Genomic DNA, 25,285 nt, shown 5'->3' with positions numbered 1-25,285 from the left:
GCTGTAGGGTGGCACAGTGACGTCACGTCCCCGAAGAAATTAGGCCTTTTCTTTCTGAAACGAAAGTAGCACAAACGCTACTTTCAACTGCACAAACACAGCACTAACAAACGCGGTTCATCATTTGTGCCGCTTATAGGGGGGGCAGCTTTACGGAGCTGGCAGCGTGAAGTCAGTGTGTTGTATTGCAGTGTGAAGGTGGGATCTTGATACTGGAATCAGAGCTATTTGCAGCCTCTCCAATTCACTGCGTTACAGTGTAGAGGCCCCCAGCACTGTTAAATTGATAATTAGCAGGATCTGCATTATATAAAGAGCTGGTTGTGGCAAGCTAAGTAGCTCCGATTAAAACCTTTAACTTTGAACTTAATTGTCCCTGTTAGATGTTTGGAATCTCAATGCAGTGGGATTCGTGCAGACTGGCTGTTTGAAAACTCCGCTGTTTAACAGCAGAGACGAGCAGCTCCGGGATCCGCTGCCCCTATTGGCCGGGTGTGATTGAGAAGGCAGGTGCGGCCGGTCTGCAATTAGACTTCAATTCGCTCATTTATAGCAGTTCTGGGACCCTTCTTCGCTTTGAAATAGCGAGTTTGGAAGCAAAAACGGTTTTAAAGTTAACCGTTTCACAGGAATTGCGGGATTCCGGGCGAAGTTTGTCACTTTTTTTCGGGGCGGGTGGAAAATGTAATAAAATGGGGTTTAATGGTAACAATTTCGAGATCGTTGGAGCTACAGGCTAAGTTTTGTGGCTTCGACTCTGCGAAGAGAAACGTGGTATTAAAATAGTGCCTACAACTTCTTTACGTTGCTAATTTCATATTTCATAGCTTTAAATAGACAATACACTTTTTTTTTGGTTTGCATTCAAACCTTCTACTGTATATTGGTGAGTCTCTGGGCTTTAAACAGCAGCTTTTTTTTTATCCTTCACGGCGTGGCCTGGAGACCTGATCGCAGACCCACCCGTGTACCGAGTGACTGGATCTCCGCGGCGGATTCACAGGTGAGTCGGAGTCTCTTCTTCCTAGAAGCCAGGAGTCCCGGTCAGGAAAGCGCAGCTCAGGAGTGAACCACTTTCACTGGGATGGCGGATTTTGAAGTCCCGTGGTTCCGTTTAACTTGTATCTGGCCTCGCTGTAAAGATTTAGATCCAGCTGGGTTTTCCTTCTCTCGAAACAGTTTGCAGGAAGTCGTACCGACCGCTCTGCTTGGATTGAAATGGGAGGGAGACTCGTAACAGACTGCAAGAAACTGCACCCAGCTGTGCGAGACCCGGTACGAAAACTGAAACCCCCCGGTGCGAGGAGAGGGAGAAATCGGTTACCTTGCTCCTGAAACGCCTTTTGCCACTGTCCCGCTGTAGAGTTTTTTTTCTACGATAACATTTTAAGCATATGTTGCTGGTTTCAGCAAAACCTGTAAGAAAAATTAATGCGTTTTTTTTTTTTGCAGCAACCGAGGAAAGCGATGGACTAGGAGAGCAGCGAGATATCGCTATCAGCCGGGACCCCAGCCTGCACAGGCCAGGAGGCCAGAACCGCCCCGTATTTATAACCTGAGTCCTGCTGAGCGCGAAAAGGACGACAAAGGTAGCTAATTAAGACACCGGCGAGGGAGAGGAGACTCTGGATATCAATGTAATAATACCGCTGTGTATTGTAATTGGTTTTTATGCTGTAATAAACTGCTGTGAATGTGTTAATTGGATTGATTATTCTGATAGGGGGGAGTACAGGGGTGTAGAGAACCCTGAATCGGGTCCCCCCTTTAAATGGTCCCACCACGGGGCTCGCAGCGCTACAGCCTCCGGGCGCTGGCGTTGTCCCGGTCAGGGGAGTTGGGAGCCAGGGGACTGCGGCCTAGCCTACAGCCTCTGTCCCCCACCTCTGCGGGCCTGAGGAAACCCACTCTGCTGACGCACCTCGCTGCTGAGAGAACGCTTCTAGTTACCTAGTTACCATGGTAACTAGGGGGCGTGACGGTTTTAGAGGCGGGGTTCAGTATTATCCAATCGGCGCCTTGAAGAGGTGGGTGTAAGCCCCGATCACAAGAGGGTGCGCTGAGCGTGAGGAAAAATAACTGAGACTTGCGGGACTCGAACCCGGCTCACAGGGGTAGAGAGGTAGAAGAGTCGGAGGTTCAGCTGATTGAGCTATAGGGCGTGCTACTCAGAGTCACTCCTTTGAGATATTTGTTCAAACGCCCCTAAAGCAAAAAAAGTCTCCTCCTCCTCTTTTACGATTTTGGAATTCTATTTTTTTTTGTAGTTGTAGTTTTGTTCTTTATCTTCTATAATGTAGCTTTTCCTGGAGTGCTTGTCCTCTATCAAGTGCTGCCAGAATCGAGATCTTTTTCCAGCTGAAGGCAGGGAGTACTAAATGCATTGTGTGCCTCTTTTTGTAAACAAAAAAAAATAGTGAGGTGCTTTTATAGTTTTATCTAATTCATACAATGTATGCATCTCATTGTTGGTGGGTACCAATCAATTAAGACTAACAATTCATGATGTGAGGAGTGTAAAAGATGATCTGGAAATAAGTTCAAGTAGGGAGGTGCCTTAGGCTGCAAAGGAACAAGTAAGGGTTTATTCTGTGCTGAAAAGAAGTGTACACCCTCCACAGGCTCCACAGCCAAAACTGTTTCCTTTTGTCTCTTTTTAGCATGAAATAAACCTTTACTACTTCTCATCTGAAAAGAAGGGGCAATCGGGAACCAAAATGGAAGATGAGAAATAGTCCCCATATCTGCAGGTCTCACACAATGGGAACCCCTGGGTACCGCCCAGCCCCTCTCCAGCCCCAGCCCCTCTATTCACTGTGCTCTCTCAGACAAAGTAAATGTGCAAATTAACTTCACCTGATTAAATACATTACTGTATGAGTGTGGCAGACGGGTCATCTGGTTTATTCTTTATTCACTCAAATTTAAAGCAATTTAGTCTTCATTCTTGGCATTGGGGATTATATCTTTTGTGAGAATTTCATCTTTAACTAAAATGAGACACCGGCTGTTGAACGTTTTCATCATAATCTTCCCGGACTAAATTAACGCCGTGGAAGTGCAGAACTACAATGAATGGAATGGGTCGACGCCTTCGCTGCTGGTCTCTTAGAAGAATCTGCAGTGATAAGATAGATGGGGTTTCCTCTAGATACCAGCCTCAGCTCAGTCTTGATTTCTTACAACAGTCCCTCTGCCATCTTTGTTGAACAAAGTGAATGTTGGCTGATGTCCTGTCCTTGAAGTCACAGTCTCCCAAGGCCCCCGATGCACAAAGACAATTGAAAGGCTTGCTGGGACTGGACCGTGTGCATCGGGGTTGAGCTGCACTGCCTGCTTTTCATCAGGCTGGGGCAGAGGCTTCAAACTGCAACCCCCTGAGGGGCTAAGGCACTGGGTTTTATTCTGATGGTCTCCACCGAGGCCGAGTATGCCACCATCGCGATAGGTCTCGTTACTCTGGAAGTGCTGGGGAGCGAGGGCCTCCCGCTCCTGGGGTTTTATTTTTTTGGTGGGCCGCCTTCATTGCGCCGTCCGCTAGGCAAAGTACGCAAACAGGAAAACCGCAGCGCACATGCAGACGAGGAGGTTGGCGTTGAGCACGTGTCTCAGGCAGGGGTCCTCGGCCAGGGAGCACACAGCGACGGCGGGCGGGGGCGAGACGGGACCGCCCCCTTCCCTTTTGCGTTCCATCCCGCACACCCAGAGAAAGACGGACTTGAGGCGGGAGCCTCCTTCCTCGCTGGCCTGGCTCGAGCTGGACTCTGCTTGGGAAAGGACAGGTTGATCAGGTTTCCTGGGAAGCTCCCGTTATTCCTGCTGTTTCCTGACAACTCCCCTTCACAGTGTGCTATCCAGGATTGTTGGGCGTTAAATCCCCAAAGGTAGAATTTAGAATAACAAGGCACTTGACAATTTATCATATATCAGTGCTCCATGAACAGCTTCAGTGCTGGTCTGCTGTTGATACTGTTAGCAATTTTCCCTAAATATAGTTGCCAGATGCATGTTCAAGTGACTCTCTGTGGTTCAAAAGGATTTAACAAGACTTCCTTGCACAATAGGTCAACTCAAATTTACAATGCTCAAAACAGGAAGTCCTCTACCCAGAATTCAACAGCCTCATCCCTCAGCTCAGACGTTTTTGCCTCCGCCAGCCCCCACACCCCGCCAGGCAGCTCACCCTTCCGCGGGTTGGGCGCGCCTCCATTCCCGGCTCTCTCTGCCTCCTTCTCCGGCACTGCAGTCCCGCCATCAGCGGGCAGAACGGCGATTTCCACTCTGGACGGAGCCGCTCGGTCCAACCTCGTGAACCAGGTGAGACGGCTGATCTGTCAGCACAAGGGACGAAAGAAAGAAGGTCAGAAGAAAAAAAAGGCACCCCTTTCTAATGGGTGAACAAAAAGCCTAAGCCTGTTCTCTTAGGCCTGTGATTGCTCAGTTTAAAGTAGATTTCAAAGCAATCTAAAGAAGTACCAGGCACTGGTCACTTACCTGTTCCCTCTGCGGTTTCTTCGTGGCCAGGCTGACGATCACAACCACGGCCAGCGTGAACAGGGACAGGATGATGGAGAAGTACAGGTAGTGGATGTACTTGACGATACCGGGCCGCTCATCCGGCTCGTGGCACTGTGGTGCTGGGAACACGAAGTCCAGGGCCATCCGCGCGCAGCCGGCCAGCAGCCCGAGCACTAAGCCCCAGAAGGCACCCTGAGTCGTGAGACAGAGCGCAAGGAGGGGGGGAGGAGGAGGACGGAAGAACGTCAGCCTGCATCAGGGGTTTGAGATAGGCTGTCCTTTGAAGATTTACCCCATAACCTTCAGCTTCTACCTGAACCGCTGCGCTTTTCCGAAACCCTCAAGAATCCTCCCCTCGTCCCCGTTTCTCTCCACCCCGGCACGGAGCCGGGACATTCGCGTACCTGCTCGCTGCTCCTCTTCCAGAAACAGCCGGCCATGAAAACGATGGCGACAGGGGGCTGCAGGTAGGAGCTGATGGACTGGATGTAGATGAAGAGCTGCCCTCCCTGGCTGGCCTGGACCAGGGGGATCCATAACACGGACACCGCTACCAGCACCAGCACAAAAACCCTGCGCAAGAGATGCCCGTGGCACAGTAAAGATACCTCCGCGCACACACCCAGACACCACGACCGTACCCTTGGGCAGCAAGACAGATACTTCTACGCACTGGATGGCGCTGGCAGTAGCACACACACACACACCTTGCATGTGTAGAAAATCGCATGCAGTACATAAGAGGTGCCTCTACACAGACCGTGGATACTGACAATGTTACAAACAACATGAACTGTACAGAGAGACTTAAAGAGAGGTGGCAGCTGCTGTTGGAACATCACCAACCCCAGACTTGGACAAAAAACCTCCAACTTCCTGCTGAAACTAGCACTGGGCCAGTGATCTCAAAACAGCTATGCAGGAGGGCCTTGTGATTATACCTCTGTGTGTACAGCAGGAACTGTCTCTTTGTCTCTATGGAGAAACGAGCAGCGACCCCTCCTCCACACAAACAAGAACACAAGCAAGGGTACAGCTAAGAAGAGGCCGCTGCATCCATCCCGTTCAAGTGGTTGGTAAAGGTGGAGTTCGAAACCAGACCTGAGCCAGGAGGGGCTTGAAGCAGAAGAAGGAAGTGGCACACTTTCAATGTGCTTGTCCATTCAAGGATGAAGACCTTTTCACAGTTGCTCGGCCTGCACCGCTCAACCCATTGATGTGTAAAACCACCTGTAGTCACCAGATCCTCCAAAAACTGCACCCACCCACCTCCACCCAGCCCCGTTACCTGCCTACGATCATGAGCTCCCACTCGGTCGCCCAGGGGCGAAAGTGTCTCCACAGGTCGATGGTGAAGATGGTGCTGGAGCTGTTGAAGATGGAGGTGAGGGAGGACATGAGGGCCGCAATCATCACGGCCATCATCAGCCCGCGCAGGCCTGCGGAAAGCCAACATGAGAAACGAAACCCTCCTCCTCATCATCGGCTCTGTCGCTGACAGGACAGACAAGGTCATCGGCAATGTCACCGAGTCTCCACCCAATTATTCTCTGAGGTGTAACGCCCGCCTGCGCTGATGTTAGAGAGCAACTCATTTTTTCTTTTATTTCACACCAACTACAGCAGCTAAACCCCCTACTCCTCAGCCTTGAGCCTTATGGGATACGAAATCTCCTGCCTTTCAGTTCAGATTTGAATTCATACTCGCTTAACGTCACCAGTTTATCCCCTTTCTTCAATCTAAGGCCAACTCCAGACGCTGAGATTCTACACTGGCTTAAAACTCTTGCCCAGCTGTGGAACCCTAAGGACATGACTTAACGACAACCTGAACTAACCGACAGAAACAGCCTGAATCCATAACGTTACGCACCATTACCTGCGATTTTTTGGTCCTGTAGAGTATTTGAAATGTATAGTGCAACACAGAGAAATGACCCTTACATGAAAGAAGATCTTAGCAGGTTGCATCTTTAGAGTCCAATGACGAGAGGCTCTACAAGACGCGTCTACAAGGCTAGTCCAGTCTCTGCTGTTGGCTGCGGCCGTACCTGTAGGCAAAAGCTCCATCACCAGTTTGGGGTACGCTATGTCGGAGCACCCCACAGGATTTCCACAGACGTCTTTGCATACAACTGGGTCTCCGCAGGCCACTTCATCTGCAAAGCACGGCACCCAACACGAATCGCCATGAAAATGGACATCAAACTAAGAAAAAGCAAATCTACCCATTCCAGCAAGTAGGTCTTCAATTTCTAAGGAGTCTTTTCTGCACCTTCAAACCCTTAATTCCTTTTTTTTCTTACTATTTCCTCCTTCCACCCCCTTGTGAAACAGTCCAAAACTCTGTACGCTGAGACACAGGCTGGAGCTTGTCACAGGTTTAAAGGGGAATTTCAACGCTATTTTATATTTTGGGGTTAGAAAGAACGAGCATCGATGAGTGCATTTCAAACCACAATTAAAGAAAAATGGAGACAGTGACCTGTAAAACCTCCAATTTACATCACAAACTAGACAAAATGTCCAGGTATGTGCAGAACCATATTGGACGGTTCAAAATGAGACAACAAAATGTCTGGTGACTTGTTGAGGCCTTATGGCACTGTAAACAAGCAAGCTTATGAATACATCTGTTTTAATCCAATAAAAATATTACTTTTCGATTTCGATTTGCCTGCAAATACAGTAATACTTACATGCGGTCAGCATGCAGAGTTAACGTTGGAACATTTCTGCCGTTAAGTGTCTGCTACACAACCTGTACTTATTTGCTGGTAGTTCGGATTACATTAGTCATTACAGTGACTAGTGAGCAGGAAGGGCCACTTCGCCTCGCAATTCGTGGGAACTCGAATGCAAGTTTGCGACAACATGACAACTCACAGTACTTTCACCAAGTTCACCATTTTGTGCTTCATTCAAAGTGTGTTATTTTTATTTATTTATGGTGAATGAGTTAATGTTGTTACTGAGATTTAAGAACCGGTCTAGGAAACTGGGACAGCCGTAGCCCTTTAACAGAAGGTTATGACTGCACCTGCCAGGGAAAGTCCTCACCTGGGAAGAGTATTCTGCTGATCATCCCAGGAAGCACCATCATGAAAAATGGCAGCACTTTCAGGTACGAGGCTAACAGGGAGCCACCCTTGGCGTGAAGCAGGTTCTTGGCTGCCAGAGACCTCTGAACGATTACCTGCATTCAGAAAGACACAGAAAAGGCACGTGTCTTTGTCCATGCAAAGCCTCAGGCCTGAGCTCAGAACCCCGTATAGATGATTTATTAGCATTCTGCAGAACCTCATTTTATAGCAAATGATCCTTAATAGAATATCCACTACACTCTTATTTATGCAACTTAACCTAAAGCTACTCTATTTCGTCCAGAAGCCACACACATTATAATGAACGACCAGCCAGCACAAAGCAAGAAGCAGATACTGACAGCTGTCTCGTCATCTCGCCGTTGGCTCTCTAGATGAAAATCATCATCAAGGAAGGGTCAGGAGGCCAAAGTAAGTGAGTGGCCCGGGCAATACAGGCAATTGGTTAATACAGAGTACGACTGTCATGGAAAGTGGGGCTAGTCACCTGGTCAGTACACCAATACCATATGGATGGAATGGTCATCCCCACCAGGATACCCGGCCAGGGCAGGTCAGAGGTCACAGGGTCACGGAAAAGATGGAAGGCATCTGGTCTGGGCAGGCCGCAGGTGGTGTTGGGGTCTCGGATCTCAGGAATGGCCTCCCAGTACTTGTTGTGCAGCTCCTCCCAGCCCCCCACTGCCGAAAAGCCTGAAGAGACACAGTCAGGCAGCAGCAGAGACCTTCAGAATCTGGGTTCGAGGGGACAGAGTGATATAGCCAGCAGCCATATCACCACTGGCAGCCCACTGAAGCTAATCAGGTGTGAGCCTGGCCAGTACCTGGATGGAGACATCCTGGGAAAGCTGAGGCTGCTGCTGAAAGAGGTGTTAGTGGGGCCAGTAGGTGGCAGCCCGTGTGGCTCCTAATGCCCCAGTATAGTGACGGGGACACTCTACTGTTAAAAAAGGTGCCATCCTTCGGATGAGATGTAAAACCGAGGTCCTGACTCTCTTTGGCCAATAAAAATCCCAGGGAGTTTCTTGAAAAGAGTATGGGTGTTACCCTGGCGCCCTGGCCAAATTTCCTCCTGGCCCTTACCAATCATGACCTCCTAATAATCCCCATCTATGAATGGGCTTCATCACTCTGCTCTCCTCCCCACTGATAGCTGGTGTGTGGGAAGCATACTGGTGCACTCTGGCTGCTGTCATCCAGGTGGGGCTGCACACTGGTGGTGGTGGAGGGGAGTCTACATTAACTGTAAAGAACTTTGAGTGGAGTGTCCAGAAAAGCGCAATTATTATTACAGTGTATCACCTCAATGGCCGACTTCATGCTATTCTGTTAGGAAATGAACCTTACATTGTGAGATTTAAACAGTCCTTATGCAGCTCTTAAAAACAAAGACTATAGACTACATTTAGATTTACAAAACAGGCCTGCACACAGCCCTTCATATCAACCTTGTGCTCGTTTTAGTGGAAGTGGGAAGCAGGGGAGAAGGGCTGGGCAGGACTCCGACTGGGGAGGTCAGTGTGAACTCCTGAGGGCTTTGGGGCTTTGAGGGGCCGCCAGGGCACAGGACACACTTACTGAAGCCCATGAGGATCAGGGCGCCGATCAGCATGATGACAGTCTGAAGAGCATCTGTGTAGATCACTGCAGCCAGGCCACCTGCAACCACAGAAACACAGTGACTGCACCGGGAGCAGACATGCTGATAGAGCTTCTTCAGGCTCTTGTTTGACCTGTTACCCAACTGTTCTGCTGAGCGCATTTAGGGGAAACATCACCATGTTTCCCAGCCTCATACTCCTCATATTGTAGCAGCAGCCAGCCCTACAGAGTCCTGGGCTTGCAGGAACGATAGATTTGCTCAAGGCTCAACCGCTAAATACAAACAAAAAGTAACTCATTTATGTAGGTGTTGGATACAAGAAAAAAACTGTGTAGGAACAGGGCTGATGATATTTGTACTATTAGCTGAATCAAGTGCATGGAACTGAAGAATTGCCTCTAAATGACTTTAGAATGTTAAGTGATTGATCAACTTAAGGAAGTGAGGACCGTGGTTTCACATCCAGTTTTAGAGTCAATTTTTGTGTTGTGCTTGTTGTCCTTCCCCAGGTGACACGAAACAGTTTTATGGACTTTTTATGGGTGGATGTGGCAACCCTCTACCTGCTACAGTGTACAAGGCAGTGATGACCAGGAGCACGACCACAGCCAGGTACAGGTCCCACTGCAAGGCCTGCTGGATGAACACAGCTCCTGCGTACATGTCCACCTGGAAGACACCCGGGACACCCGGGCAAAATATTAAAGTAGAGCGTCACTCAACTCAAGAGTCACATCCACATTCTCACGTTCATTAGGAATAACAACACCCCAGAATTAAGTGTACTGAAAGGATCTGGGCACATTTGGTCACAATTCAGCTTTAACTTGGCTTGACAGAGGGCTGGCCTTCTGGCCAGAGGATGAGGAGGCTGGGACCCCCATGCTGAGGGTGGAGCAACCAAGGGGCAGCTGCAGAGGGGGAGATGGGATGCCAAAGACGTATGTAAGGGAGAGAAGTGGATCACATGCAGTACTTATAGTGCTTTAGAAGAGGAAATAATGATCGCTAATTACTGACACCCGAGTCTTATTGAACTTGGTTTGTTGTCATCCCTCACAAACCTTCGTTAAAAAACTCCAATAGTTGGATTAAGAAGTTAATCACTGAAAGAGACCTTTAAAATGTGATGGGCTTTGGGCCACAGCATGAGAGCAACAGAGAGGGCACCACAGCTGTATTTCTGCAGACCCTCTTTTCAAGTCTCTTCTAAGGATGGCAGAATAGTGAATTAACTCACTCACCTTACATCACAAACTTAGGATATACCTTTTTTATGAGACCTCCTACAGTTCATGATGTGCAAAAAAATGCTGCTTAGATATAGTAAAAAAAACAGTGGCTGGGCCATTAATTATTTGGGAAACTACTGTAAAATCACTAATATGTCAGATTAGTTCCTTAGTGCTACAGGACCGAGGGTGAGCTCTGCCCCGACGAGCTGTCAAAGAACAGGTCCGAGTTTGACCCTTTTCATCCTTTTCAAATGTAAGGCCTGTCTTTTTCTCCCCACTCACCGATATTTTGGTAAAGATGTAAATGAACAAATACAAAATAGCAATGAACAACTGGATCCTTTTCCCTCCAAACCTCTTCTGCAAATACTCGGGCATGGTCGTCACCTGGGCGCGAGATAAGAAAAAACAACAGAAGGGATAGCCACAGTGATGCACCAGCAAGTGAGCAAGAACAAATTTCTGAGTCACAGCACTGGGAACAGTATCCACATTTCAAAATGGCCCAGCGATAATAAAGGAGGAGTTCTCTGCCATTGTGTCTGTGTGATGTGTTGTATATGGGATTCTGATGCACCTATTTCAGTGGCGGAAATCTCCTTTTCTTAAGGACTACTAATCTAATAAGCTCTTAACTAATCAAGTACAGTAAATTACGATGACCTATTCACCTGGTCCAATTCATCGTTCCTCATTACTAGGAACACCAGTATCATTGGCCTGGCATTGCTGGTGAGCTCTCCATTAACTTAACACCGATATAACAAAAAGCTTCAGCTGACATTAAAAAGTTACACATTTCCAGGTCTTAAATCGTCCGCAATGAAATCTAATGAGCCAATTATTGGTTTACATCAAGGTTTCCATTACGGGATGATAGAGAGATCACTTTATTGGCCATATACAATTTCTTGCATTAGGAATTTGTCTTTTCACATACCCCAGCTTGCTCTCCATGAGACACACAGACAGGGAGAGAAGCTTGGGGTCAGAGTGCAGGGTCAGCCACTTACAGTATATGGCCCCCCTGGAGCAGTAGGGTTAAGGGCCTTGCTCAGGGTCCCAACGGAGTAGGATTCTTCTGCTGGCTGCAGGATTTGAACTGGCAACCTTCCAGCCACAGAAGCAGATCCTTAGCAACAGAGCCACCGCTCCGCCCTTTATTTGTTTTAGAGATAGGTGCTCCAAAGCATGCAGACTAGAAGACATTGTGGGTCCAGACAGCCAGGGATTGTTAGCTGTGGGGTGTTTTGGTAATGAGTTTGGACTGCAGCTGGGCAGTACAAACCACAGTGTAGCCCCCAGTCTGCAGTCTCACCCCAGAAGCGATGTAGATGGGCAGAAAAAGCCAGGCCAGCAGCAGCACGATAAACATGCCCTGTGGGGAAAACCAGAACAAGAGGAGGTTAGACAGTGCAGGGCACACCTGACACAGGACTCCTCCAAGCCCTAAGATCTGAAAAGCACAAATACACATGGTTCCTGTGCCCTTCCCCATCTTAGAGAGACTAAAAAGTCCCACCCGAGCAGTGGGCCAAAAACAGAAACACAAGAATGAAGGGTTTTTTTTTTTTCCATTCGAAAAAAAGAACGGATATCTTACGTTCCATTCGTACGCGGTGACGGCGATGCCAGACGCGGCCCCCGATCCCGCCAGTCCTATGAAATGCCCACTCCCCACGTTACTGGCAAAGAGAGACGCTCCCACCTGCCGGGGCAAAGAGGCGGAAAAGCTGACAGAGATCTGCCCCCGGAGCCCGGGAGGCGGGAAGGCGAGGCAGTGCTCGGATCCCAGTTACACCAGTTCATGCAGAGCGCAAAGACATCACCACTCATTAAGAGAGCCGGCCAGCATGCTCAGAATATCCTCAACTGTGTTTTATCCAAACTGCATAAGCAAATGGGCCCCACATCTCCCAGCCGTTCCAGGTGCAGTTTAAATAAAAGAAAGTCTGGGGTATTGTTTTTCTGTGCAACCTTTCTCATGAGGACATAGCAGTTCATACCTGTACATGCGGTGCTCAACTCACCGACAATGAACTACAAATTGCTCCTAAACATCAAGAGAGGGAGAGAGTATAATATGTACGATACTTCAACTGGAATTGAACAATCGCTGCGATCATGATCCGTGACGTCCTCCATACTCACCGGCCACCACACCATGCTCTTCCCAGCTAGGAAGTACCCGTCCACTGTGCTTCTCTTCGTCTTCCACATGGACTAGACGGGAGAGAGACAGAGTCAGGTCCGCTAAATCCACACCCCCAAGCGCACAAACCCAGCATGTCCAGCCTTCCTCTGACAAGCATTCTGCACCAGCAGCCCCACTGGGCAGCAGATCAGGAGGAGAGAAACGGCTGCGCCAATCGAATTGAAGGAGGAAATCATTTAGTACATCGGCCATCAACAAAGACTTCAAAAACACCTACACCGAGGATGTGATCAGTATCGTTTGAGTTAAATTAGGCAATAACCTTTAACTCACACTCATTGCTTATATATTTGGGTGATGCTTTTATCTAAAGCAACTTCCATTTGTATCTATTTATAAAGACGTTTGTATCTATTTATAAAGACGGGCTAATCAGCAGGCAACAGTCAAGGATAGGTAATCAATCACCTCTTTGCCTTAATTACAGTGACACCACTGAAACAATTAACTTCCCTTTACACAAACAAAGCTGTGATCTACATTAGAGCAGCCCAGGCATCACTGCAGTACTTACCACTAATTTTATGTGGCTGATGGTTTTATCCAAAGGAAGTTAAATTTGTACCTGTTTACACAGCTATGTATTTTACTGGAGCCATTCAGGTGCAGTATCTCACTCACGTGTACAACAGCACTGTCTCACCTGGGATTCGAACCCGCAACCTTCCAGAACCCTGACCTCTGGCCCCCTTAGAGTTTACGGAATTCATGTATTAAAAATGAGGAGTTTACAATTAAACATCATGGATTAAAAATGATCAAACAAAATACTTAGAAGTGAGCAGCCTCCGATTAAGCAATGACAACTGTGTATTACCCAGAGCCCCACAGCCAAGACAAACAGGAAATACAGGACCAGCACCACGATGTCAGCGATAGCCAGGGATTCTGGGCGGGAAGAGCCCGGAGATCCGGGCGTGGATACGTGGGATACCGGCGTTGGGTCCATGCTGTCAAAGGTCAAAGGTTAAAGGAGCCTGGGTCTGGAACACAACATAGAACAACACATCAGGATAAGCCTCACGAACCCCCCTGTACCCCAATACACATACACCCCACTTCTTATCCACTCCACGGGCAAGGTGTGCAGGGACCCCCATCTCTCCCATCGTGTCAACACACCCTACAGGATTCCTTCAGACTGCCTGTGTTTCCCACTGAAAGGAACCAGCATTTCATTGATCTGTCCTGTCTCCCAGAGTGCTTGTAACACAGTAACACATTGTTACACAGTGGGTGTGCACCTGTCACACAAATCCCACGGAGCAGTGTCGCTATATTCTGCCCAAACTGTGGAGAAGCATCCCAGTGAAGCCACTTGCTCGACTCTGGAAGGTTCCCAGGAGGGATGCTGTGCTGTAAGTGGGCTGTCCAATTACCAACGTAATATTCAGAATACGCAAGCTCACTGCCGCCTTTGCGAAAAGGCAAAGGGCAACACCAAGAAGTACAGTATTAACCCAATTCATTTCCCCAGTGCATCGTCTTTCTAGAACAGTCCTTGTAGACCTCACCCGGCAATTATTTATGCAGTCTCTGCATCTCAATAAAATCCTAACACAGACTTGTTTTTTTGTGTGAAAACGATTTGCTCTTTCACGCTCTTCGAATGCCTCCCTGTTCCTTTATGTATGACTGTAAGGTTATGCAAAACCTCCCTTCCCGACCAGTGCAGAAATCACCTGTCAGCGCAATGGTCTGGCGTTCTGCTGGTCAGGAGGCCCACACTGAGGGGACTGGAATAACTAATAAACTTTTTTTCGGCGATCTGGGGACAAGACTCAAGAAACTGAGAAGTGGAAAGGTAAAAACTGTACTTGTAATGGAATCAAAAGCAAATGCGTTTCGGGACTTACCGTGTCATTAGCGTGTGACTGCGTCAGGGTCTTCGCGGATGGTGTGAGTTTGACAGCCCATGCAGGCTTTGAACCTGTGTGTGTGTGTTGTAATATCGTCCCTGTCTTTTTCGCGTTCCCCCCTTCCTTCTCGCCCATTTAAATCCCTAGTTCATCTCGCCTGCCAGTCCGCCAGCGACTGAACTTTAGCCCTCTAAGGAGTTTGGTCCAAACTCCACCAGGTGACACTCCGTTATCGATTTACACCCCAGCTGAAGTGTAGCATTCTTTCGTAATGAGAAGTCAGCCTCAGCTCCAGACGCGCAGTCATTAGCACTGAAGCATGTGTGTGTGTGTGTTTATGACCTGCTGTAATTCTCGGTGAGAATGAGCGATTTATGGGTCGAAATCGAGATATTCATCGGGGATGCGCAACATGGCTCCCACGTTGAAACGTCGGCGTTTATCGTTATTTTAGTTAGGTTTCTATCGTATTTTTGTCGATTCCATTCAGTAAACCGAGTTTGCCAGACCTCCCAAGTTAAATTAATTAATTATATATAATAGGTATAACCTGAAACCCTAAATTATAAGGGTTTCAGGTTATACCATACCACTATAACCTTGCCTCTATTGCACCCCAGCTACGACTCAGGCTGTATTATTTTCCACCTGTTTCCAACCGGTTCACCTGCCTTCTCCATCTGACTGAGCTGAGGCTGAGCGTCTGCGGCACAGGGACCGACGGCCGGCCCGCCTCTCTCCCTCCGCGGCCCGGCTGGACTTGACCGCGTCTCCGCGGCTCCTCGCTATCAGCCAGGCCGATCCTATACAGGCTGGCTTTCCGTCAGCTGGCCGGGAGGTTAATTGCTCTTACTGTACACGCAGGTTGCTCCGACTGGCTTCCTTTAGGTAAAAACGAGGGTGGTAGTAATGCGATTTCATTTTCCCGGCGAGGTCTTCCCTCTGTTTGATTGGCCTCTGTGTCAAGGATAGCGGGGAAGGGTAGCTTTTCTTTCTGTACAGTTCCTGCATCTTTTGTGTGCTGCAGGTGCCATTCATACTAAAAGCTTCAATAATTCTGCAGCTATTTCTACTCGCTGTAGCCCTTGATATGTGGTGACAGTCTATACACAGTAAAAAAAAAAAAGTTTATTCGCTACACACAGAAGCAAGCAACTCAAATGGGTTTCAGGATGGGCTAAACCAGTACGTGATACAAATTTAGCAAAGATTTTTGTTTCTCATACCCTTTTACTGATCAACCTCTAAACTTATTTCAATATTCAGATACCGTGAAAAACCTGAGAACTGCACGTCCATCAAAGTAATTTCTGTGGGACTCTCAAAAACACATCTTTTACTGACAACTCGCTTTGGTCACAAATTGGGTGAGCTCTTCCAAGCTGAGCGCAATACTGGACTGTGTGTCTTTTTTGTCTGGTTATCGATTTAATAAAGAGACGTCCTCAGTAAAATTATCATTCCACTAATGTTCTCCAGCTTGTTTTGGTTATCCCCGGTGTGGTTTATAAAGGTGGTTAAAATAAACTGCCCCCCCAACCATAAACTAGCCGTGCAGGCTGGCGCTGGTTTCAATGTTGACATTTTCTTCAGAAGTGAACATCACCCAGCACCGCCGTCCAGTTCTTCCGTTTGGGAGGATGGGCTTGTCACCCGGCCTGAATCCCCTGCGCGGAAAACGGGCAGCAGACAGCACCATGGTTTTTGTGGTTTCCTCTAACAAGGATGACGACTTGTCAGGCGCTGGTGTAAATTGTGTGTGGGGTTGTGCACTCTCCATGAGAACGACACAGTGACGCCGGAGAACGTTTACGCGTCATATAGGTTTTTATTGGCCAGCGTTTGCTGTCTACATCGCTGTACACAATACAAAACTGCGACTCTTCGGCGTAGCCATAAGCCGTACCAAGACCCACACCTACTGTAACACACAAGTCAATACTGAGCTTTATACAGTAAAAACAGGAATTCTGCTTAACTAAAAGAAGGGAAGACAAAAATAAATAAATAAAAAAAACAAATAATTGCAGAATTAAACATAATTCAAGGAAGAAATTATATTACTGGCTGTAATAATATTAATAATAATACTCTACATGCCTAATGTGTTATACATGCAAGCACATTTTATGTCGCTTATAAATACTTTATAGTTCTAATACTGCGTACTGTATGTGGCAACAGCAATGTGAACTGATGTTCTCTTGCCCTCTAATGCTTCTGCATTAGTAGCGATTAGTAGTAGCAAAAAAATGGCGAAGCTCTCGAACAGCGAAATGAAATGGGCTTGTATTTTGGTCCTGGCACGGAAATGTCACGGGAAAACCGAAGTAATTCCGACTAATAATGTTGTCAACACTGGGATTTAGGTGAGAATGGGTCATGTCACTGAGGTTCCCTAAACAACAGCTCTGGAAACATAACCGCCAGTCTGTTGAGGCTTGATGCCAGATCTGCACTGCAAGTATACTGAAGTGTGGTACAAACGCTCTAATATAATTCTATTCAGAGTGGAAATGTATTAGGATTCTAATACATTAGATTGTATTAGATTAGAACATTCTAGGTCATCTCCCATCAGAGCCTAGTTCTGTTTTTGTAACACAGAAAAACAGTTCCGCAGTTGTCTAATGGTTTATTTAGGATTTTCTGGATATTATCAATATGATTCTATAATCACCCAAAACCGAGGAAGGGTGCCAAATACATCAGTTGTCATATGCAAGTCTGAATACTGTGGTTTTAATGTCTCTTTGTGAAGAGCATTATAAACCAATGTCTCTGGCAGAACATATATAACGAATATCCAGACCAATTTCAACAAGCTGAAGTTTAGAAGTTAGTCTGTCTAAAGAAGGAGTGATGATACCTCAAGCTTACTTCATTGTTGTCAGTCAGATTCTGCCAACAAGCTGAACAATCACACAAAATGTAATTCAAACGAACTTTTGTGTTCAACAGAAATGACTGCTATGCACACTCTGTTGATCAGAATGAACTTGTAATCCTTAATTAAACGACATTATGTCCTACGGCCAACAGAGAGAATCACTAGAGGGCCAGAGAAATCATAATAATAGTAGACCTCGAATATCAAAGTCTTTCTCAGAGTACTTTTGTCCTAGGTAAACCACACAAAAATCTGTAAGAACACCTTTTCAAAACCAAAGAAACAACAAACAGTATTGTCTTCATGGAATACTTTTGATGCCCTTTATGCCTCTAATTACCAACAGCTAAGTAAGACTGCCAAAGATGTTTGAGAATAAACATTGACACATACAGGACAATACACGGCATATTTTGTTAGGTACGCCTTCTGAATCACAAATGTCAGTTACAAGAGTGAGTTGTTTATCATCCTGCTGGTCATCAGGACTGAGGATTGCCCCTGAAGCACAATGTATGTGGACAGATGAATCTGCACTCAGTTTCAGAAATGACCACAGCCTGGTTTGCACACCAGAGCGTCTCGTTTCCTCTCTGCAGTGTGAGCGGGCGGCCACCACACCCCCTCCCACCACTCCAGACAAGCTGTGACCCCAGTCCACCTGGGATGGGGGGGGCAGGGGGACAGCCCCCCTGTCTCCTATTTGGTGAAAATTAGCCTTTAAGAGGAAGCACAGAGGACTGAAAATGTACTGGCAACCAAAGATACAAACGTATCAATAAAAAATTCATTGCACAGAAACAGATGCCTGATGTTAGGAAGCAAGGGACATTACACAAATTGAGGAGCTAAAAACTACACAGCATGAGGAAAAGTCGGTCATTTCTGTTAAATACTTATCTGTCAGCCAGCTCAGTGCATCATCATTGAAGATAGGTGGTCTCCTCATTCGGCTATGGACAACCAATTTCGTTTTACCCAAGTATCCCCACAGGAAGTGGGGAAGACACAGCACATCAGACAGCACCGCAAAGCTGAACGTTACCCTCATGATTCACGTGGCAAAGTGAACGAGGACAGGTTCAACCAGTCAAAAAAACAAGTCCCAAAATCATATACAGTACATCACATACAGTGCCATAGCCTTGCTGTCGGTTTCCTCACTCAGATCATTAGAAGTGCCTCTACTGATTTACATTTACTAAGTTAGAGCATTAATAAAATTTGTCAACCAGTGTAGCAGTTGACAAGATTTTCTTTTAGCTATTTTCACAGAAATTATAGACTAAGAGAGACTTAAAGATTTCCTTGGACTGTACAGGTAAGTGGATTATTTTAAAATATTTAAACTATACAAGTGGAAGGCTGTACGTAGTTCAGGACCGGGTAAGGAGTTTGATCCTTATTCTTAGTTAAATCTCTGAATAAATCAATTGCACATTACCTTCAGCAGACTGGCCTGAAAGGGTGGGAACTGTGAGCACTCACAAATCCCACACAAAAAAACAGCCCTTTCACAAAGTGAGAATGGGTATTTTGATTTCATCGCCTTTGCGATGATTTACAGGAATCTGACGGTATGTGCAGTTTGTAAAGTGTCAGATTAGTAAAGAAGTCTACTGACAGGCCCAGATTTGTACAAAGCGCCCCACTTGTATAATTTCAAAGACAGAAAAATAGTAGAGCTCATCTGCTTTGCTTCGAAACAATGCTCACTTTCACTGGAAAAGGAGATTCTGGTGACATTTTCTTGACAGTATTCTACCAGCTAGTGGATATAGTTTTTAGCCTTTGGATTAATCCTGTATGCACAAAATATTATAGTTTAGTCAAGTTGAAAAATACAGTGACAGGAGTATATACACAGTATTTACAATAAAAGACTAGCTCGCTGCAGGAATGGGAGATTTACGTGGGAAAATGCTGTAAATCGAAACTTAAGTTTGGTCAGAAATGCAAATCAGTTCAACCTGAAAAATGTGGGAGTCGGATGTAAGACAGGAATGGCTCGGTACACATGAAGTGGTCTGTGGTTATTGTTAGGGTGTTCAATTCTACAGCTCAAAAGCAAAGCATTACCTTTAAGATTCGTCCCAGGAGGGTGAATGTTGCCCAACGCGCTGTATAAACACTTCTGCAGTAGCAATGACAGCTTATGTACACTTCCTGCTAAGTAACCTACTTGCCAGCACAGAATTAAATATAAAACATGTATACTGTATCTTGTAAATATCCTTTTTTTGTTGGAAATTGGCAAGCTGGTTCCGAGATTTCCATTTTTTCGCATTTCTGCAGTCTTTTTTTTGTTTTTGCTTCAGGGCAAAAAAAACAGTTCCTTTGTGGCTTTCTCTGAACAGCCTGCACTCCTTTTGGCACCATGTGTGGATGAGTGGCAGAGGTGCCCCCTCCCTCTCACCAGGCCAACGGGGAAGCCACACGCGGACTTCTTGGGTTCTCGGTCGCCTGCGTCTCGCTGAAAGCTCTCTGAAATCAAGAACGACACGCGTGCGCATCCTGTTACACCCCGCTGCCCTCTCCGTGACTCGTTAACAGACTCCTCTCCCCACGGGCTTGCTAACTTGAACAACAGAGTTACTCTTTAAAGTTCCACTCCATTGAGGAGCCATTGACGTGATTTTATGGCCATTATCCTGTCACTTCTGTGATTCACTGACTAATGATTAAACAGTCTTTAAAAGATTTCCTCTACTCTATCTTTTTTTAAAAAAGTATTAGAATCACCAATTGTTTCCGTTGTGCCCGACGACGTGGGAAAGCTAGTCGTGTGCTTTTCACGTCTCAGCTGGCAGCTAAGGACCCTGTGATCGCACACGGGGAAAGGGTCGGCTCTGATTGGAGGAGAGGCATGCCCCCCCTCCCTGACAGCTCCTCGTGACTGCAACTGCCCAATGAGGCCAAAGGGGTCACTGTGTTGCTCAGGCAACTAGGTCACTATGGAGCCCAGGCAGACTAATAACATAAACAACTGAGCACCAAGGCTTGGTGACTCACAGACATTGCCCACTAGTGACCAGACCCAGACTCGAACCCGTGATCATAGGGCTCAGCCTGAACTCATTTAAACGCCTTTACTTGTTGAAGCCCTCAGGAGGCCCCTGTTTTTCTTAAAAATATTTTTCTCTCATGCAGTGGGATTAGGTTGTATCCTGCAACAGATGAATTGGTGCCATTTTCCAACTATCCACAGTATAACCAAGGTGCTTTCTTTCTCTATATTGTTTTTTTTTTTGTTTAAATTCTTTCAGGTACTTTATTCCAAGTGCATTCATAGCTAGATCCGTTTCCATGCTTAAGAAAGTGGAAATTTAAAGAAAAACAGAACGGCCAATGCAGGGATTCTCTGCACAGAGCTGCTGCGTGTACCAGCTCACCTCGAACTTGGAGATGAACTCGGCGAAGATGCCGAAGAAGGCCTCGGTGGTGGTGGCCTTGCTGTCTTCGCCGAAGAAGGACGCCACCTTGGTGAACTCATCCATCGCCCGTTGCTGCAGGGACTCTAGTGACTGGACCGCGGGGTGTGTGTTTTCCAGAAACCCCTTGGCACCACTGGTCAAGGAGTGAAACATAACCCTGGCACCTGTGCTCACCATCTGCGACATCTGGGACCGAAGTCGCAGTGGAGGAGTCCACCTACAGGAGTCTCCCCCTCCCTGTCCTGAGGAAAAGACGATGGGCTCAGCTGTGTGAGGGCCGGTTGCTGGGATAATGAGCGCAGAGCCGGGACAGTGAGCGCAGGGCCCTGAAAAGTGAGCGCAGGGCCCTGGACAGTGGGCGCAGGGCCCAGTACAGTGGGCGCAGGGCCAGTACAGTGGGCGCAGGGCCGGGACAGTGGGCGCAGGGCCCGGGACAGTGAGCGCAGGGCCCGGGACAGTGAGCGCAGGGCCCGGGACAGTGAGCGCAGGGCCCGGGACAGTGAGCGCAGGGCCCGGGACAGTGGGCGCAGGGCCAGTACAGCTAGCGCAGGGCCAGTACAGCTAGCGCAGGGCCAGTACAGTGGGCACAGGGCCGGGACAGTGAGCGCAGGGCCGGGACAGTGAGCGCAGGGCCGGGACAGTGCTCTGGACTGGAGAAGTCACATCTGCCCACCTTTCAACTCGCTCAGAAAAGAAATCCAGCAAAGACACTGATAAAGTCAACCCCCATGGTTCTTCTTCAGGATGAGCACTGAAACATGAGCCACAAGTGGAAACTACGTGGAAGTGCACTTAAATCCAAGAGCAGGAGGCACTTCTTTACCAAGACGTCTGTGGGAATGTGAACCAAGCTACCCAGCCAAACTATTGAACCCAGTGGCTGGATGAGATTGTCAGATCAATTACTAACTTTCAAACAGGCTCAGAGGGCTGAATGACCTCCTCTCATTTGTAAACCGTCTTATGCTCTCATCACAGGAATCACAGTGATTTAATCTTTTGTGGCGCTGATCAGTGGCATAAAGGATACACTCATCACAGCTGCAAACCTGTCCTCAGCAGTAGCAGGCATCTTCTGGCAGGCTATCCGGATGTCCTGTATGGTTGCGTGTAGGTCATTAAGGTCAGTTGTGATCGTCCTTTGATTGACTACAGAAGGAAGGGAGCAGGAGTACAGCATGGGTACAACGATGTACTTCGTCTTCATGCACATACTGTAGACCGTAGATTAAATAATCTGCTTTTCAGAAACTTGGCACAGAAGTAGAACACTGTACACTAAAAAATTCCTTTTTGTTGCTCAGCATGTGTTGTTTCATTATCAAAGATCTACTCGGGTATGAAAAAACAGGCAACCCAAAAAAGCAGTAAGCATCTGACCACACGCTTATTTCAAAACAGGGTTTTGTTGGTGGCTGGGTAAGCTCATTTTCAGGGCTGAATAACGACGTGTTCAGGAGAAAGAGGCTGATGCGCACTTTTCCTTCACTGGTAGATAGTTAAACACTTGACACCAGACCCTGAACAACTTCACCACAAACTGAACAGCTCAGTAGTCACCCACTCTGGGTAATTTTCCACTGGCATGCTACAGTATGGTAAATTGTGTTTTTAATGATTCACCAGTCTGTGTCACTACTTGAGCATTCTAAGACGTTTTCAGCCCCACTCTAGCCTCAGTATTCACCGGGTTTTCAGACAATTTTCTGTTAACAGTGTGTAGCACACAGCACGTATCATTAACCCTTTCACACGCCAAGACATCATACGCAGAAGGATCATTTAGGATCATACGCTAAATTAGAAAACTCAATTGGCCAAGTATACACAGCAGTTACCCTTCTGAATAATGATCCTCTCTCAAGTGACACACTTGGTCTCAAATCGTCTTTTATCTTGAATTTTGGACATAGGAGGAAAATTACAAATTGCATGTATGCATTATAGAACCTTGTGTGACAATGGCTCCCACCACTACAAACCAAATCCATTTAAATTTAGTGGAACTGAACGTTTTCAGGAGTTGTTTCTTTAAGACATTTTCAGCAGTGAACAGCCGTCGCTTCTCAACCCTGCCTGCAGACAGAGAGTGTGCCCACCTTTGGCAGCGAGGGACACTGTGGGGAGGTCCTTGGCAAAGCCCAGAAGCTCCGGAAAGTGCTGGCCTAGGGACTTGGCAAGGATGTGAAGGAACGTGGACTTCCCGTCCACCGTTTTCGTGGTGCTGAGCTGGAGGGCAGGGAGACAGCGACCAACGGGTGAGAAGAATCTAGATGGAGCAGCACGCAAGAGCCTTTTGGACTGTCTTCCGAAAAAAAACCAGCGTGATCTGGGATCTTCGAATGGCTGAGAGAACCCACACCCCTCTGCAAACCTCCGAGACCCAAAATGGCTCAAGCTTAATAAGTGTAGGGCACATGATTACTCTTTCCTGGGACAGGAAACCAGTCTATCATACACAGTTTACAGCCTATCAGACTGAGGGAGAATTTTAGCATTGCACCTTTTTTAAGTGCACAAGATAGTAACTATTTGTCTTTGCTAACATGCCTTTTCTACCTGGCAACAGTATGAAAGGATAATTGCAGGCACATTATTTGATCTTTTAATGCTCATGCTGTATCCTCTCCATGTGCATGAATAAAGGACTCTGCTGAACCACACCTGACCTGAGTGAAGAGTTTTCTAACCTCCATGTCTTTGGGAAGTGGGAGAAAAGTGCAGCACTGAGCAATAACCTACAGAGACACAGGGGAAAGACTCTAAACTCCACACAAGCAGACGTCTAAGACTGAAACTGAATCCTGGGCCAGAGGAGCTACAGTATAAGGTGCTAGTTATCTGCTATGGCACCTTGCTGTCTCAATATTGCCACTTAACATTATTTAGCTATTATAGGATACCATCTACATTCTTTATAGTCAATAAATTGGACAAAAAAGGCCTGGCAAGGAACATTTATTTCATGCGTGTATCTGTATGGCTGATATTTGACTTGCCTTTAACAGCCTTCAGTTCTAAATCTGTAGGCTGTCCACTGTCAGCTGCAATATCTAAATACAGGGCGATCCCATTTAATCAGGATTCCTTCCATTGTCCTCACTATAGTTAGTGTGAGGCTTAATGAAGCACTTCATGTTTTTAGGATGAATGACAGCAGTGCATCACATCTGCAGAGTTAACACACCCACCCACGCCATTGCCCGTAACAGCGCAGCCTACCTCAGTGAGAAAGTTGATTTTAAACCCAGTGGTTTTACCAGTCTTGGGCTGGCCGTTGTTCAAATAATTCCCCATCGCCAGCACAAACTGCAGAAAGATACAGGAGAGCGAGGTAGCACAGAGACTTCATCAGTGTTCATGTGAAGACAACACATTATGATGCAACATGAGTGTAGTGTTCACATATTCTCCTTGTGGCAGCAGGGTGCAACTCACTCCTTGCCTTCTGCAATGCATTTGGCTGCACTTGGTATTTTCTAAAATGAGCAGCCTTTAAAAAAAACAATGCCTGCTTTTGTCATCAAAGATTATGGCTGTGTTTTGCGCTTTATGGTGCTATGGAGCATGTCAAATCTGTACAGCTGCAAAAAGTGAGTGTTTACTAGATCAGAATGTATTCAGTATACTGTCACTCACCATTCAAGGATGCAGGACGTGCAGCAAATCTATGCTGTCTGTATACTGTTCATGTTTCACAAGGACAGATTTTGACATCAAGTATTGAAAAAGCTGATGAAAATGTTTTTCAGGGTTAAATAATCTCCTGATTTATTTCCCTTACTGGCATGAATCAGCCACACACTGAATGCTGGACTGAATGTCACTTAGTTTACACCTGTGAGAGCTCCAAACAACCCCCATTGGTGCTCTTGGAGCGTAATTTCTTGCAGCAGCATTGCAAAAGCTTTGCACAAAGCTGGGCAACAAGCCCGCCATGAGCCATCAGGTGTGCAACCACTATTAACATGTTACAGGAGCGTCGACACACAAGTTACTCAGTTGGTGTACTGATGATCGCTCAGGTGCAGAGCTGCAGCAATGTTGCGGAGTGCCGTACCTCCAGGATCTTGGCAAGTTTCTTGCTGCTCTTGAGCTCCAGGGAGGCCTTGTAGATGCATTCGTACCCGGCTTTCATCTCCTCCGTCTTCTCCTGAAGAGTGGTCTTGAAGTGCAGGCTCCGCAGCCTGGTCTTGTACTCAGGGACGGACAGCATCTAGAGCCACACGCAGACAGAAGGGTGCTCAGGTACAGCGCTGGAGACACTGCCCAGCATTGCTGCAGAGCGTGACAGACACATAAGGCCAGCGGCCATATCACCCTGCAACTCACCACCGGCAGCCCACTGAAGCTCAGCAGGTGTGAGCCTGGTCAGTACCTGGATGGGAGACCTCCTGGGAAAAACTAAGGTTGCTGCTGGAAGAGGT

The 25,285-nt window shown here is 47.0% G+C and overlaps 2 protein-coding genes and 1 long non-coding RNA gene across 10 annotated transcripts in view; 1 reads left to right on the top strand and 2 right to left on the bottom strand.

The window, feature by feature from the left end:
* The first annotated feature begins 566 nt into the window (after window positions 1-566).
* On the top strand, window positions 567-2,749 carry LOC107079027 (uncharacterized). Of its 3 annotated transcripts, none has more exons than XR_001480005.2 (4): window positions 567-1,003; window positions 1,180-1,275; window positions 1,453-1,589; window positions 1,724-1,742. It is a non-coding gene; the product is annotated as an uncharacterized lncRNA (long non-coding RNA). The 3 variants fall into 3 exon arrangements; XR_001480004.2 differs by lacking the exon at window positions 1,724-1,742 and adding an exon at window positions 2,661-2,749 and having other exon boundaries at window positions 568-1,003; XR_001480003.2 differs by lacking the exon at window positions 1,724-1,742 and having other exon boundaries at window positions 570-1,003; window positions 1,453-1,698.
* Window positions 2,750-2,877: 128 nt separating this feature from the next.
* On the bottom strand, window positions 2,878-16,241 carry slc5a11 (solute carrier family 5 member 11). 2 transcript variants are annotated; one of them, XM_015360257.2, is made up of 16 exons: window positions 15,202-16,241; window positions 13,493-13,658; window positions 12,612-12,683; window positions 12,064-12,168; window positions 11,779-11,838; window positions 10,743-10,847; window positions 9,789-9,894; window positions 9,201-9,281; window positions 8,110-8,315; window positions 7,579-7,714; window positions 6,570-6,677; window positions 5,807-5,957; window positions 4,923-5,091; window positions 4,495-4,710; window positions 4,184-4,331; window positions 2,878-3,764 (listed from the first exon to the last, which is right to left on the bottom strand). In XM_015360257.2, exons 2-16 carry the CDS (start codon window positions 13,622-13,624, stop codon window positions 3,538-3,540), a joined length of 2,022 nt encoding a protein of 673 aa, XP_015215743.2. In that variant the 5' UTR covers window positions 13,625-13,658; window positions 15,202-16,241; the 3' UTR covers window positions 2,878-3,537. The 2 variants fall into 2 exon arrangements, with proteins under 2 accessions (XP_015215743.2, XP_006637322.3); XM_006637259.3 differs by lacking the exon at window positions 15,202-16,241 and adding an exon at window positions 14,532-15,057.
* A 97-nt stretch (window positions 16,242-16,338) lies between these two features.
* The window catches only part of grid2ipb (glutamate receptor, ionotropic, delta 2 (Grid2) interacting protein, b), a 71,976-nt gene continuing 63,029 nt past the window's right edge, over window positions 16,339-25,285 (bottom strand). For all 5 annotated transcript variants that reach the window (XM_069180910.1, XM_069180909.1, XM_069180911.1 and 2 more), the window contains 6 exons: window positions 24,919-25,074; window positions 24,081-24,167; window positions 22,958-23,087; window positions 21,889-22,007; window positions 20,817-20,981; window positions 16,339-19,908 (listed from right to left, as the gene is read on the bottom strand). In XM_069180910.1, coding sequence (XP_069037011.1) covers window positions 19,837-19,908; window positions 20,817-20,981; window positions 21,889-22,007; window positions 22,958-23,087; window positions 24,081-24,167; window positions 24,919-25,074 — 729 coding nt within the window. In that variant the 3' untranslated portion in view covers window positions 16,339-19,836. The remainder of the gene's footprint in view (window positions 19,909-20,816; window positions 20,982-21,888; window positions 22,008-22,957; window positions 23,088-24,080; window positions 24,168-24,918; window positions 25,075-25,285) is intronic.

This window comes from Lepisosteus oculatus, chromosome 19, assembly GCF_040954835.1.
Source record: "Lepisosteus oculatus isolate fLepOcu1 chromosome 19, fLepOcu1.hap2, whole genome shotgun sequence".
NCBI classification, from domain to species: Eukaryota; Metazoa; Chordata; class Actinopteri; order Semionotiformes; family Lepisosteidae; genus Lepisosteus; species Lepisosteus oculatus.
This window is presented reverse-complemented; position numbering and strand designations above follow the sequence as displayed.

What these genes read in the sequence shown, in the direction of transcription:
- slc5a11 (XM_015360257.2), bottom strand. Translation starts at nt 13,624, where the DNA reads ATGGACCCAACGCCGGTATCCCACGTATCCACGCCCGGATCTCCGGGC. An exon ending in TCACCGCGTACGAATGGAAC is followed by an intron (nt 11,839 to 12,063) that starts GTAAGATATCCG and finishes TTTTCCCCACAG; the next exon opens with GGCATGTTTATCGTGCTGCT. An exon ending in AGAAACCGCAGAGGGAACAG is followed by an intron (nt 4,332 to 4,494) that starts GTAAGTGACCAG and finishes TTGTGCTGACAG; the next exon opens with ATCAGCCGTCTCACCTGGTT.